Source organism: Gracilinanus agilis, chromosome 2, assembly GCF_016433145.1.
Source record: "Gracilinanus agilis isolate LMUSP501 chromosome 2, AgileGrace, whole genome shotgun sequence".
In the NCBI taxonomy this organism is placed as follows: Eukaryota; Metazoa; Chordata; class Mammalia; order Didelphimorphia; family Didelphidae; genus Gracilinanus; species Gracilinanus agilis.
Genome location: NC_058131.1, coordinates 148,557,644 through 148,573,655, shown reverse-complemented (window position 1 = coordinate 148,573,655; position 16,012 = coordinate 148,557,644). Strand labels below are relative to the sequence as shown.

Below are 16,012 nucleotides of genomic sequence, written 5' to 3'. Positions count from 1 at the left end.
ATAGCTGGAGAGTATATTTTTCAAAATCAGTGAAGCATCTGGGTTTTAGTCCTGGTTCCACCACTAATTAGATGGCTGTATGATTTAGTCATTTAGTCCTTCTAGGCTAGGCCTCAGGTTCCTTATCTATAAAATGGGAACAATAATGGCTCTCCTACCACTTTATAGGGTTATTGAAGGATGAAATAAGATCATGAACATGAAAGCTGAATAAACTGGAGAGATGATGACTAGATGGGACAAAAGGAAAATTTTATAATGTTATCTTTCAAAAAACACTCTTATAATCTGCCTGCCTGTGAGTTTTATCAGGCTCATACTCTCTAGCAATTATTGAGAATGGTAACTTTCTTTGGCTTTTTATGGAGATTGAAGATTTGGAACATTGGGAAATCTACTCCTCACCTCTTCCTGAGTTTTCTCTCCTACTCCAGACTCTCCACAGAGGCTTTCTCAGAGTCTGACTGTCACCAAAATGTCTGTTGCTCTAGTTAGGCACTAAATATAGGAGCAGGTAGGGATGCATTAGTGCAGGGGGCCAAAATGGGTTCTCATTGAAATCTGGTGAAAGGATGTCTATCCTTGAGAAGGGACAAGATTTTAAAGCATTTAGGATGCAAAAGGCTCCAGAGAATACTGCCTTTGTTCTATTGGCTGGCCAAATTAATCTCTTTGCATCTCAGGCCTGCACACACTGGGGTTAGATTACTTTTGTAAGAACCCTAAATGGCAATGTATACCTTGCATCATCAAGGCTCGCTCTCCAAAAGCAAGCTCTTCCCAGCTTCTTCCACGTGAGAGTCTACATCATACAAGCATACTGATGCTTACTCAGTAGGACTTCTCATTACACATTTATTTCTTGCTCTTATTTCTGTAAGAAAGATTTGATAGAGTTTAGGTTGCTGCTCACCTTAACATTACCTCTAAGGTAAACATACAATAGAAAGGTCATGAGGTGCTGCTCAACTTTGGGTTTATGGTAAGAGATCCCAGGGCTGCCACCTTCGGAAGTGGTTCTTCCATTAAGAGACAGGGATCTCACAACCCATCAAATGCATATTACAATGCAGGGCAATGCTTTGAAAAGTGAAGGGAAATTTGGAATTTGCACCAAGGACATACTTTTATTCTCTAAGGACAATAGACCAGGCTGACTCTCCTAGAGAAAGCCAAGTGCATAATGTATTATATTTATTACATACATTAGGTGCTATGATACATATTTATATTATCATATATTATGTTTATATTGTTATACAAATATATAATATGTATGTATGTATGTATGTACATATTTTAAATTCTTACCTGTGTCTTAGTATCAATTCTAAGACAGAAAAGTGGCATGGGTTAGGCAATTGGGGTTAAAGGATTTGCTCAGAGTCACACAACTAGGAAGTGTTTGAGGTCATATTTGAATCCTGGTCCTCTTGATTCCAGAGCTGGCACTCTATCCACTGTGCCACTTAGCTGCCCCTTATGCTATATGTTTTATGTTCCTCCCGCTGACCACCTTCCCCTAACTTCTGAGAAGTATCCTAGGACAGTGGATAGAGACTTGGCCATGAAGATCTGGTTTCAAGTTCCACCTATGACACTTACTGGCTCTGGCATTCTGGGCACAATACTTCCCTTCTTTGTAGCCCAGACAACTCTCTAAGTGTGTAAGTTGCAGAGAGAAGGTAGAGGGAATTCCTCGCTGGGGTTCACAGATGAAATCACAGATCTAGTCACAAAAAAAATCCCCTCCAGATTTGAAAAAATCATCTAGACTTGATGGCAGGAATACATTTGTCAGGGAAGTTATTTGTCAGAAGATTCCTACTCAGGTAGTTTGGATTAGATGGTATCTGAGATTATTTTTGATTTTTGTGACTGTATTTTAACTAATCTTTATATATGTCCCCTCCTCAGGGTCTAGCACAGTGCTCTAAGTTATTTAATAAATATTTATTGAATAGATAAATGAACAATACATGATATATTATGCTTTTTGTAATATGTTTACAGTATGATGAGCATTTTCCTTTTGGCTTGCATTAAGAAAAATATACGTGGGTGAATTCTAGGTAAATGTTAAGCCTCTTTCATAAATGGCTGACAGGGAGATAGGACAGTAAAGGACTGAAAGCAATGGATAAGGATTAGGAGACTTGAGTTTTAGTATTAGCTCTGCCACTGACCTGCTGTGTGTTCTTGGGTAAGTCACTTAACCTTTGTAGACCTCTCTTTCCCCATATATAAAATAAAGGAGTTGGACTATGTGATCTCAATGACCTCTTTCAGCTCTAAAGGGTATGTCTCTAGTTCTTATTTATTGATAGCAGTCAGAAGGCTTGGGTTCAAATCCATTACCCTATCTGTATTAACTGGGCAATTTACTCAACCTCCCTGGGATTGAGTTCCTCATCTGCATGAGGAGTGTATTGAATTAGGTGATCTCTGTGGTTCATTGATAGCTGGTTGTCAGTCCCTACAGTAATTCTGGCAGGCCTAAACTGGCTCTAGGTTAGGAAGCTACTTGAGAATTCTTATCTGCTTTTAGGCAGGCCAAAGATCCATTTTGGATTGAGATCCTCTTGAGGCCAGTATATAGCAAGCCTGAACTCTGGGGTTAGCAATCTATTGCTCTGATCTCCCTAGGAGACTTGGGATTAGGAGTTGACCCAGTGTATCTGGCCAGAACTCTCAAGGCTGATCCATTCAAACTGAGATCCCCCAACCTAGAGGTCAGCAAATTATGGCCTGTGGGTCAGATCTGGTGGGCTATATTTTGCCAACTATGTCCAAGACTCATGTCAACACTGTAAGAACCAGAGTGACTTTTGTGGTTGAGAAGTTTAGGGGGCATTTTTATGGGCTTCTACAAAGGTGAACTCTTCTCATTTCTGCGTTCTTTTATCCATGTCTCTTGGGATGTTATTTTCTAAATTCAGAATAACTGGAAGGGGGTTTTAAATATCTAATGTTGAAAGCAGTATTAAAGATCTTTGGAAAGAGGCAAAGAAACAAAGCTGGAGCAAGGGTTGATGCAGAGAGTTGATATGAACTATTGAAATATTTGGTATAACACAGGGGTCCTTAACCTGGGGTCTATAGATACCCAAGGGTAAAAGGCATAGTGTATTTGGTAGGTCTGTCAAACTTGAATATATCAGAGAGATGGAATAAGTACTTGTTCTCATCCACGTCTTTCAGATTAGTGGTTCCCTTTACTGTGTCACGGACCCCTTCTGGTGAAACCTACAAACCACTTTTCAGAAGTTATTTTGTAAAATTCATAATTGAAGGAAATGCTAAATTTGAGTTAGAAGTCTGTAAAAACAGAGATGTCATTTTTTCCATCTAAATACACAAACTCCTTGAAATATATATTTTACCTTTTAATATCTGCATTGGGTAAGGAAGCTTACAAATGAGATAGAAAGATGGAACTTCTCTATGGTAGGCTTAGCATTGTGGTTTGCAAGGACTAATTAGAAATATAGGCTAGGTGGCTCAGTGGAGAGAAAGCCAGATCTAGAGAAGGGAGGTCTTAGGGTCAAATTTGGCTTCAGACACTTCGTAGTGGGGAGGCCCTGGGCAAGTCACTTATCCACATTTGTCTAGCTTTTACTTTTCTTCTGCCTTGGAAATGATACTTGGTATCAATTCTAAGACAGAAGGTAAGGATTAAAAAAAAGAAAAAACACAAGCTAATGAATATATGATTGACAGGTCTCCAAATTTATCTTTATAATTAGCAAAATGTAAAGTGCTCATCACCTACAATCAAGGAGTCCGTGGAGGACGGATTGTTGAGCTGAAGAAGATAGTGGATGAAGCTGTGAAGAACTGTCCAACTATCAAACATGTCTTAGTAGCTCACAGAACAGATAACAAAACCCACATGGGGAACTTGGATGTCCCTCTTGAAGAAGTAAGTTCATTCAGTGTTAGGGTTTCTGGCCAATTGTTTTTTTCCTTCTCTCCCAGAAATTTAGTCTCAGTAAAGTATATAGCCTAAAGTTATCTTAACAAGAGGGTTTTATGTTTTCACCGGAGATTCTAGACAGAGTTATTTGGCTATAGGGAAATTCATAAGAACCGTAATCTTTAAACTGGCCTTTACCTCTCCTCTGCGAAAAATTTGTGGATAGAATACTGGATTTGAAGTTGGAAGTCTGGGTTCAAATCCATGCTTTTCCATTGACCTCCTTTTATAACTTTGGATAATTTCCTTAATCTTCCTGTGTTTATAATTTCTTATCTGCATAAAGAAAGAGTTGGACTATATGATCTCTGAGGTTATTTCTGGTTCTAAATCTATGATCCTAAATTCACGAATCAGTGCTGATTTGCCTGAAAATAATCTTTACCTCTGTAATAGAAGGACTGATCAATGAGAACCCAATCCTGGCCAGTACTCCCACTGCAGCTCAATATACTGTTTCTCTTCATTGAAAGTAACAATTTTAAGACTGAAGACTGGCTTGCAGAATGGGTGTTGCTGTTTATAACTTATTTTAAGCCAGGATATAGGTGAACAAGAAAGGTTCTGTGAACAAACGGGGAGAAGGAAGGTGGACTTTTTTGTGGTTGGGCATTCTGTGGTTACATTTTTTTTTAAGATATATAATTCAAGTCCTCTAGATACTCTTGTTTTTGGACAATATTGCATTGATTTCATTTTTTAATTTATTTTTTTTAGAACCCTTAACTTCCTTCTTGGAATCAATACTGTGTATTGGTTCCAAGGCAGAAGAGTGGTAAGCATAGACAATGGGAGTCAAGTGACTTGCCCAGGGTCACACAGCTGGGAAGTATCTGAGGCCAGATTTGAACCTAGGACCTCCCATCTCTAGACCTGGCTCTCAATCCACTGAACTACCCAGCTGCTCCCCGTAGAGTTTTTTGATAATTGTTTTCTGACATTTCATGATTCAGATTCAAAGAAGCCAAGATGGCAGATGCCATATTTAGGGAAGGAGTTGGCAATCGCTCTGTGTAACTCCTTATGTTTTCTCTGTCTTGTCAGGAGATGGCTAAGGAGAATCCTGTGTGTGCTCCTGAAATCATGGACAGTGAAGACATGCTCTTTTTGCTTTATACTTCAGGGAGCACAGGCAGGCCAAAAGGGCTTGTCCACACCCAGGCTGGCTATTTGCTCTATGCTGCTGTGACACACAAGGTATTTATTGCAGTCTCGTTACGTGCAGAGAAAGAAAACAGTAACATCATCAATCTGTTGTTTGCTGCTGCTAATTCTGCTGACATGATAACTGAATGAAGTTCACAAACACTCAGCTACAGGTCAAGAACCAGTATAGCTGTTCAATAATAATTTTATCTCTATCTTCCCTCCCTCCAAGCATGTTCCATCCATAAATTCCTTCCATGGACACAGATCTCCAGCTTTTCTGTAACCGCTGAATTTAGTAGTTGAACTGTTATAAGGTCCCTTAGCTAATCAGAAGCAGAATTTGAAATTAGGTCTTCCCGACTCTAAGGATAGCCCATGTTCTACTATCCTCACTAACTCTAAGGCATTTCAAAGCAAATGTATTATCCTCTTATATTTTCTCACCTGAACCTCATAAGAGGAAGGAAGGAAGGGAGGTAACAAGCATTTATTAGTGCCTGGATATTATCTTTATGATTACACTAAAAGATAAGTAAAATTAGTATCTCTCTTTTATATTTGAGGAAACTGAGGCACACAGAGATTAAATGACTTGCTCAGAGTCACATAGCTAGTGTTTAAGGTTGAATTTGAACTCAGGTCTTCTTGAGTACAGGTTCTCTGTACTATCTACTTGTCTCCTTGAGATAGGAAGACATTACTCTCCCCATCTAACACATGAAGAAACAGAATCTTAAGGAAGTGAAGTGACATGCCTGAGGAAATATAGATAGTGGAGGATCTGGAATTCTTGTGCTCTGATTCTTAATCATTTTTCCTTTCAACAATATCAAATCGATGGTATGAATTAAGACTGGCTCCAAGGTCAATATTTAGAAATCAAATTGTAATGAAAATTTTAAGGAAAAAATATGGTGCCATATACCTGCACATTGGATGTTTGAGACTAAGGAATGTAGTAAGGCCAAAAGAAAATGCGGAATAATAAATTGTTTTTAAGATATTGCAATGACAATGCCTGTGATGTCTCTGTATTTGATCCTTCACAGTCTGCTAAGGGCTTTCAGGGATGCTGTTATTGGATATTCCTAACAGCCCCATAATGTAGGCAGAAGAGGTATTGTTTCCATTTTTATAGGTGAAGACTGAGATTCAGAGACTTTGTGTGTACCCAGGACTCAAACTCCAGTCTTCCAGTCAATGCTTTCCCCAATATACCACATTGCTTTTTTGCAGTCATGTTTATAAATGCAGCATGGTGTATCATATAGGACTAGGAGAAAGGTAATTCAGATACCAGACCCAGCTCTCTCATTAATTCTGTGACCATTTTCAGGCTCAACTTCCTCATTTGCAAGAGGAAGAGGTTGGATTCGATTGCTAGAGTCCCTTTTATCTTTAACATTCCAGCATTCTTTTTTTTAAACCTTTGACCTTTTGTCTTAGAATCAATACTATGTATTGATTGGTTCCAAGGCAGAAAACTGTTAAGGGCTAGACAATGGGGTTAAGTGACTTGCTTAGAGTCACACAACTAGTAAATGTCTAAATTCAGATTTGAATCCAGGACCTCCCATCTCTGGACCTGGCTCTTGATCCACTGAGCTATCCAATTGCCCCTGCATTCCAGGATTCTTAAATGAAATCAAATTGATTACTTCTTTAGAAAAACTTAGATGTAGCACATGGAGATTATATTTCAAACTAGAGTGAACTTTATTATCATTTTGCAAAATAACACAGAGAGTTTGATTAAGTCCATTTATTTTAAGATCTTAAGAATTCTGTTTCTTTTAATGTGGGAGAGTTGTCATGATATCCTTTACTATTATCATATGAGAACCCATATTCCCCATATAGTACTAGCTTTTTTTGTTGTGAGAGGGAGGAAGTTGGTACATATCTATGATATCCTGATTTGGAGAAGTCCTTGTGTGAAAATTCCTTCTATGCAGATTTAGACTTAGTTTCCTTGCACACTGAGAAGTTAAATGACTTCTATGTGTATTAGAGGTAAGATCTGAATCTAGGTCTTCTTAACTTGAACAGCAGGATTTTTTTTTCAGATAGTTTTAATTGTAGGAGACTGAAGGAGCAAATTCTATGCCATAGCAATTATTCTCACTTACCTCCATTTCTCACACCCAGGTTTTCTCTCCAATTTCTTATCATGGCTTCTGAATTTCTTTTCAGTGATGGGCCCACTGCCCCTCTCTGCCCCTCCTCCCATTACTATTGGGCTCTTTTCCTTCTAAAGGTCTCCCTGCCCCATCCCCATTGTCCCAGAGTGTTTCTTTCATTTTTTTCTTCCAAGGGGTTCCCACAACACATATTGTAATTCATTTCGAGGACCATCACAGGTGGCTTGCCACTCTTCTCTGCATTATATTTTCAAAGTTCTGCTTTTGTCTCCCTCATTTAATAGATAAGAAAAGAGAAACCTGGTCTCACCAGCCAAGGTAGTGGCAGAATTCTGATTCAAACTCAAGATCTTTATCCTCAAGTCCAATGTGCTCTGTTCCTGTTGATGGAGCAATGAGCATTTTTTGTAGAGTCTCTCACCAGGTTGTGGCCTTTTCCAGATACAATCATTGGGCTATCATTGCAGCAATCTGTGTCAAAGGGTAGAGTGTGAGGGAAGGGATTGAGTGATCATGCCCTTCTCTGAAAAGGGTCATGTACTCCAAAGGAACTGACAAAGGAGAAGCGGGTTCAGGGTTCTTCTTTCAATCATCTACAGAATGTGGTAAGAAATCCAATTCTAAAAATATACAAATACATGTCCCATGACAAAGGAGTGGGGATAACATGCCCTGAAGTGATAATAAGATTCTTTTTTCTTTGAAAACTCTGTATATCTCAGTGACATATTAGCCTTATCAACCCAGACTTTATCTTTGCACAGTTAAAAAGATTTCTTTATTACACACACTTCCCATCTTCTCAGGTACAAGATTTAAAGAAATTTTGATCACAGTAAGTCTAAGTGTGACTTCTGTCTGGTGAGTTTCCTTGCGTGTCTCAGAATTACATTTTGGTATTTTGTATTCAATAGCTGGAGACTCCAGGGATACTAAAACAGACATAAAGAAAAAGTAAAAGGCAGACTCTTTGATTGGTTTTGCCAGCTTCTGGGGCTTTTGTTTTCCATCTAGCAAGAGGTGGCACCAGCTAAATCTGCTAGAGCGATTGTGAGATGGATCAGTGAGAGCAATGTCAGGAAAGAGCTCGCAGCCTTTGCCAGCATAACTTGTCACACATAATCACCCCATTGATGGAGAATTCCCATCTGCTTTCTCTGAATTCCTTAGGCCACATTGAGCAGAGAAGACCTCCATTGAGCTGCTTAGTCACTGCCTTATTTAAGCTTTGGAATGATCACATTCTCCAGAGCACTAGCAAAGCTTGCAAGAGTTTAACGAATTGCCCTCAGACTCCCCAACTGTTTTTAATCTTCCATTTAGGTTTCATTTACTGCTAATACTTTTGCTGAGGTCTTTAACTGCCTTCTGGGAATGAGCATTGAACTTAGCATGCTTAGAAAACCAACTGTCCCTTTGCTCAGGCACTTGATTTCTCATTGGCTCATATTTACATGGCACATGAGGATGGGCAGGGTCTGTATCGTTTGCAAATAATGTAATTTGCAGCAGACATCATCATTACATAAATTCTAGTGGGATGTGTTTTTATGAATCCTGTGAAGACATGATAACTCTTAGTCTTCCTAAAACTGAATGTCCTCAGCTGCAAAGGACAGAATCATGGAGAACGCGAGCCAGAGGAAGAGGAGCGTATTGTCCTCTTTAAAACTATGCTTTGGGGCATGGACACTCTTTTTACATGTTTAAGGAACATTTGAGAGATAGAATCAGATGACCACTGTTATTTGTCCCAGATTTTGGTGTGGTATGATCATACCTGGTCTTGATTTATCACCTGGGCAGGAGACAAATAAATAGAGCTTTTATTGCAGCATTTTGAGGTTTACAAGGTGCTTTATATATATTAACTTACTTGATCCTCACACAACCCTGTGAGGTAGGTGCCGTTATTATTATCATCTTAATTTTCCAGATGAGGAAACTGAGGTTGAGAGTGGTTAAGTGATTTGCACCGGGTCATGCAGCTAGTGTCTGAGGCAGGATTCAAACTCAGGTCTTCCTAACTTGAAGTCCCATGCTCAATCCACTATGAAACCAGCTACCTCTAAAATTGAAGAGGGATAAAGGAAGTGGGGATCCCTTAAATTCATGGAGATTTATAGGGCATTTTATGAATGCAAACTACATCTGTATGATGCCATACAATATCTTGGTGGTAGGGAGGAAGATGGAAAAAGTTTGTTCCTTTTCCTATATTTTTGGGAACAACTGTAATCAGTGTTTTCCGTTCTTGTTCCCTTCATGCCCTGCCCACCCCCACTCCCATTTCTGTCCCTGCTGTTACATCTCTTGTTCTTCCTTTTCCCTCAGTTTCACTATGGAAATATTATTACCCTGGCTGGTGAAGTGCTGTGGCCTATGAAGGGAGTATTGCAAATGGTAGAGAGTTCCTCAGGAAATATTGTTCAAAAGAGAGGTTATAATGCTGACATGAGGTAGTGAAGTAGTGCAGATAGAAAGATTTGGGTTGAAACCTTGCCTTAGATTCATGAGTTATGAGACTTTGGCCAAGTCACTTAAGTTCTTGGACTTTAGTTTCCTTTTCTGCAAGATGAGGGGTTGGACTTGATGACATCTATGCTTTCATGGGAACAGCAAAAGAAGATTAGGGACTTCCATTCCAGCAAGGCTATGGAATGCCCAGTGCATCCCAGTTTGTGAGGTTTTTGGGAAACCATAGTTTAGGAATTGCCAGATATGTAGCCTGCTCCCTAGAATGAGAAAAACAAATATTGTATGTTCTTCCACAAAAATAATTGATGCAGGAGTTTTGTGAGAGGAACATACAGTATTCTGTACAAAGCTGGGTCAGACATTGACATGTCGAATTGACATGTTAAATTACCACCTATAGAAAACTCTGTTCAAAGCCACCTAAGTAATCTAAATCTATTGTTTCTATTGATGAGACATTAGCAGCATGGCACTATAATTCAGTTTTTAGTCTTGTTTCAATCTGTTAGCTTCTCCCTCTCTTGACCAAAGATGATCTACCTCAAACCCTGGTGACAGATGTCTCTCAAGTAAATGCCATTCTATCCCATTCCCTCACCACCATTATTCCTATTGACACCGCCATTACCACCATCATTATAGAGACTCACCCAAACATTTATCTAAGATCTCTATCATTTTATTTTGATTCATTTTATTGAGCTGGCTTTCCTTTTTTTTTTTTTTTTCCTATTTCTACTTCAGAAATGCAGGATATGAGGAATGATTACCCCTATGTCCAAAGGACCATTTCCTCATCACTATAATAATGCTCATCTTTGAACATCTGTCCTTTTTCCAGCACGTGTTTGATTGCCAGCAAGGGGATATATTTGGCTGTGTGGCAGACATCGGATGGATTACAGGTCACAGCTACATCGTGTATGGTCCGCTCTGCAATGGAGTTACCAGTGTCCTGTTTGAGAGCACCCCGGTTTATCCTGATGCAGGTGCAGTGTCCATGCCTCCTTTTGGAAGCAGATTGCAGAACCCACAGAATTTTAGGATCTGAAGAGACCCCAGAGGACTTCTGGTCCAACAAATAACCTGAAAAAGAATTCCCTCTGTATGTCTGACAAGTGGCTAGCTTGCTTTTGCTTCAAGGATCTTCAAAGGGAATGGATTGGCAGTTTCCTGAGAGGCAGCTGAGGGATCAGAACAAGCAAGGAGGTTTTAGGAAATTGTTAAAAAGAGGTCAGAAATGTTTGGAAAAATGATGAAAGAAAATGATTACTTCGATTGTAAAAGCTGCAGAGTAGAAACAGCTTGTTCCTTTCTATTCCTCTCTCTGCCAACAAATGAAGGGGGCAATTTAGTGAAGGGAAATAATAATGAAACTTGAGCTTGTATGACATTTTATAATTACAAAAGTCACATCCATTATCTTATTTGATCCTCTCAGTCACCTTGTGAGGAAGGCAGAAAAGATTTTATTTGTTCCATTTTACAGATAAGGAAATAAAGTAGCTCAGAAACTACTTTAGGCTTAGAGCTCATTAGGGCCAAACAGTAATTTGCAGAGTCCAGATTTGAACCTAGGTTTTTATGACTTGACACTCAGCATTCTTACTAATGTTTTTTGATAAAGCACTAAATCAGACATCCAATTGTCATTTGAATATATCTTCTCATGTAACTGGCTGCTCAGGTCACTGTTACAACACATTGTTATCTTTTTAGTAAACTGTAGTATTAATACATGGGGAGCTAGGTGCTGCAGCAGATAGTATGCTGGGTCTGAAATCAGGAAGACTCATCATTCTATGTTCAAATCTGGCTTCAGGCACTTACTAACTGTGTAACCCTGGGTAAGTCTCTTAACTCTGTTTGCTCCAGTTTCCTCATCTATAAAATGAGCTGGAGAAGGAAATGGCAGACCATTTCAATGTCTTTGCCAAGAAAACCCCAAATGGATTCATGAAGAATTGTTTGCAACCAAAATTAAATGAACAATAACAATACATTAATTTGTCCCCATGATAAAACAGCCAAATATTACTAATATAACAAGGATAATTCAGGAGTTTTACTTGATAATTTGCGAAAAGTTGTGAGTACATTAAATTTTTTCAAACTGCAAACCATACTTTGTAAATCTACAAACTCTACTTTCAGAAATGTGGCCATTCAAAGAATCTCTATGGTGGATCCTTTTGTTAAGTGGAAAATCTGGATGTTTATATTCTGAGTTTTCTTAAATCAGGGTTATATATGTAAGGATAACAATAATTTTGTCCCTGTCTCAGGGACAGCTAGAAACCCTTTTATGTCAAGTTGATGTTTGCTCCTTCAGATCCTCTGGATAATTCTGTCCATATACTATGGAAAAATTTAAAGACAATGTAGTGCACTTTATGAGAGAGTCACCAAAATCATAACAGGGAGATTGCTCTTATTTACAACTTATTAAAATGTGTAGCTATCTTTGTTCTCAAGGGAAACTAATTCAAACTGCTTTTTCAACTAGTTATAGTTATTTAGTATTAAGAGAAGTTTGTTGCCTAAAAATGTGATTCACAGGGAACTTAGTGTCTTGGGACAATAGGAGAATATTAACATAGCCTGGGATTTATAGCTCTGCACTAAGGATATGTGAAATTACCTTGTAAACAAATGAAAAAAAGACTTCTGCCAATATCAGAGAGCTTATAGCTGCTGCTTTGTCATTTAGACTTGTTTAGACTTATCAATACTATGACCTGTGGGAATGACAATGAATTTGGGGACATTTTGCAGGTCGATACTGGGAGACAGTACAAAGATTGAAAATTAACCAATTCTATGGTGCTCCTACCGCTATACGGGTACTAGCGAATCGTGGAGATGCTTGGGTTAAGAAGTATGACAGATCTTCCTTAAGAACCTTGGGATCAGGTAAGATACACATTTGCTTAAGTTAAGGGAAGTTTGAGATATAACTTTTCCTATTCAATATACTCAGAGCTTAAGTGTGTCTTACAAAAACAATCTAATTGAAAAGCAACAAAAAATGTGGTTTTGCATTTTGGATTACAATAATTTTGGGGCAGCTAAGTTTCTCAGTAGCTAAAAGAGTCAGGCCTGGAGATGGGAGGTTCAGGGTTCAAATCTTTTGTTCTCAGGTGCTTCCTAGTTGTGCAATCCTAGGCAAGTCACTGACCCTAATTGCCTATCCCTTACCATTCTTCTGTTTTGGAACCAATACTTAATATTAATTATAAAACAGAAGGTAATGGTTTAAAAATCATTTCATGAAGAGAAAACATACTTTAATGTGTATGCTTGAAAGTTATGCTTAGAAAAATTTATATAGTATTTGGAGAACTCAGAGTTACATTATTCTTGCCCTCATGGTTGATATAATCATTAATCAACAAACTTTTATTAAGTGCCCACTATGTGCTAGGCACTAGGGACACAAAAAAAGAATAAATGAATGAAAAAAATTATTAATTGCTTGTAATGCATAAAAACTGGGCTAAATGTTGGGTAGATAAATAGAAGAGAAAGACAATCCTTTCCCTCAATGAGCTCACATTCTAACGAGAGAGACAACCCATATAGAATATTCTAGGTGCAAATCCCATGAACCTTAGGGTAGAGCAGCAGTCAGTTTTTAATGTTGAAGCACTTGATCAGAGCCAAGGACTTTGGTGATAAGAACTTTCCTCCCTCTATCTTTTTTTTTAAATTTATTAAAACCCTTGCCTTCCATTTTGGAATCAATATTATATATGCCCAGGGTCCCACAACTAGTAAGTCTCTGAGGCTAGATTTGAACTTGGGGCTTCCTGACTCCAAAGTTAGTACCCTACCCACTGTACACCTATGCCTCTAGGCATCTGGTGGTCTAACTCACTCAGTATAATCTGCCTTTTGTTTCTCAGGGAATTTTACAATCCCTATTCTCAGGTTGCTTATATTCTAATGAGAGAGAGAACACACACACACACACACACACACACACACACACACAAGCACATGCACAGAGTAACATTAAGGGGCAACAGGGGCATAAATACTGGGACACTGTACTTATTTTCTGTCCCTACAAGGGCTCCTTTGCTTTGGACACAGGCATGGGATCTACCCAGGTGGCATATGACCTTTAATAAAAGAGAGGATCAGTTTCATTTTCCTGTGGATGGGCAATCATATTTAAACTAAACTAGAGGAAGTGCCAATACTATTCTTCCTCTCCAGGAGATTGATACTTAAAGCTATCTTAAACCTAAAGCCACTTGCAGGATTGCTATTTAGGCATTTTACTTAAGTTCAGCTCAGCTCTGAACCATATCCCTTAGAGTCCATATTTTTTTGGCAAGCCAAGTCAGGACTTGGATTCTTCCACTTATTGCTAATTGATTTCTTTAACAGGAAAACTTCCCTTGCTAATAGTTAGCTTTACTCATTGGATGTGGAACCTCTGAACTCCTCAAACTCATTTGATTTGGACAAATCTGGACAGATCCATCTGGAGAAAGAAGTTCTTTTATTTGCTAAGGAAAGGAATGTGCTGCTAGGGCTCCACATCTAAACTTGAGTAGCTGAGTCTATGTTCCATGTGGAAGTGACAGCAAGGCTAGGGAATGAGTGCAGCCCATTCTCCCACCTCCTTTACAGGAGGGAGCCTAGAGAAAGAGCCCACTATTTCCTACATGGGAGAATCAAAGTAAGAGACTGAATAGGAAGATATCTCTCCTTTTAAAAGGTCCATTCAGTCATCGGTTCCTCTGGATCATCAGCCAATGAGAGGGTTCCATCTTCATTTCAGAGTGACTATGTCCTTCCGTGTTGAGCCACCATATGGTTGGAAGCACCTAAGGACTTTGTCATCTCCAATGCACCCAAATGCTGAGCAACCATGTCCCTTGCGTACCCAGAAATTTACAGGTAAACTCCAGGCACACAATCTCCATGATGGCACATATTGGACAATTTCACCTCTGTTATGTAATAAATATAGAATAAATAAGAAAAGAGTAAATACAAATAAAGTAGTAAAATAGTAAATAATTAGGGGGTAGGTAGAGCACTAGTAGTTCAGGGAGTCAGGAAAAAGCTTCATGTATAAGGTAATTGCATTATTCTAATACATTGCTTAATCAATCAATATTTATCGTCTGAACTATGTTAGAGACTGGAGCATACAAGTATAAGGTTCTGTCCTTAAGCGGCATAACATCTAGTTGTCCATTGTCTTGCAAATGAGTCCAAAATTTCTTATCCCATCAGAGTGTTGGAATAACTTGGTTTTTCCCTATTTAAAAATATGAGGAAGGTGATGAAATGATATAGTGTGGGTCAAGCTTGAATTAAATAGGGAACACTCAACCTCTAAAATACAGATGAAATTGAATTGATGACTTGGTGATTAAGAGGTTCTAGAAGCTTCCTGTTGAGAGTAATTTTATCATCCAGATTTCAAGCTACCACACAAAATCCTGTACTTGGTGACTATTTAACAATCAACTGTTTTTAATTATGACCACTCTCATAAACAAAAAGGAAGAGAAACACAAATGCATCACAGCTAAAGCCTTGACATTTCCTTTATAAAAGGAAACTCATGTCTTTTGTAATAACCTTTCTGTCATTTGCTTGGTTGAGTATAGAACCTTTACACTTCAAGGTTGTCAGTAAAAATACCTTGGGAAGCCAAGTGAACTAAAATTCAAGGAAATTCGAATTCAAATTCACTAGGTAGGTGTATAGTTCAACCAAAGGTGGGATGTGATTTCTACACACGAACACACATTATTTCAGGATCCATAGCATTGATCTATCCCCAGACATTAACTAAAATCTTGGAGAGGATAGATGATATCTCATGCTCTCAGACTATGAATATTGATGTGATTATCATGGTTTTCATACTTCCAGACTTGGCAGTCTGTGATTTTTTTTCCAAACATTTATTAATATCCATTTTTAACATGGTTACATGATTCATGCTCCTCCTTTCCCCTTCACCCCCCGCACTCCCCCCACCCATGGCCATTGCACATTTCCACTAGTTTTGTCATGTGTCCTTGATCAAGACCAATTTCCAAATTGTTGGTGGTTGCATTGGTGTGGTAGTTTCGAGTCCACACCCTCAATCATGTCCACCCCGACCCATGCGTTCAAGCAGTTGTTTTTCTTATATGTTTCCTCTCCTGCAGTCCTTCCTCTGAATGTGGGTAGCGTCTTTACCATAAATCCCTCAGAATTGTCCTGGGTCACTGTATTGCTGCTGGTACCAGTCTGT

The 16,012-nt window shown here is 38.7% G+C and overlaps 1 protein-coding gene across 1 annotated transcript in view; it reads left to right on the top strand.

Moving 5' to 3' along the window:
• Window positions 1–16,012, top strand: part of ACSS1 (acyl-CoA synthetase short chain family member 1) — a 99,101-nt gene that overhangs the window by 63,352 nt on the left and 19,737 nt on the right. Inside the window, exons 4-7 of the mRNA XM_044663442.1 lie at window positions 3,747–3,922; window positions 5,021–5,173; window positions 10,586–10,733; window positions 12,520–12,657. Coding sequence (XP_044519377.1) covers window positions 3,747–3,922; window positions 5,021–5,173; window positions 10,586–10,733; window positions 12,520–12,657 — 615 coding nt within the window. The remainder of the gene's footprint in view (window positions 1–3,746; window positions 3,923–5,020; window positions 5,174–10,585; window positions 10,734–12,519; window positions 12,658–16,012) is intronic.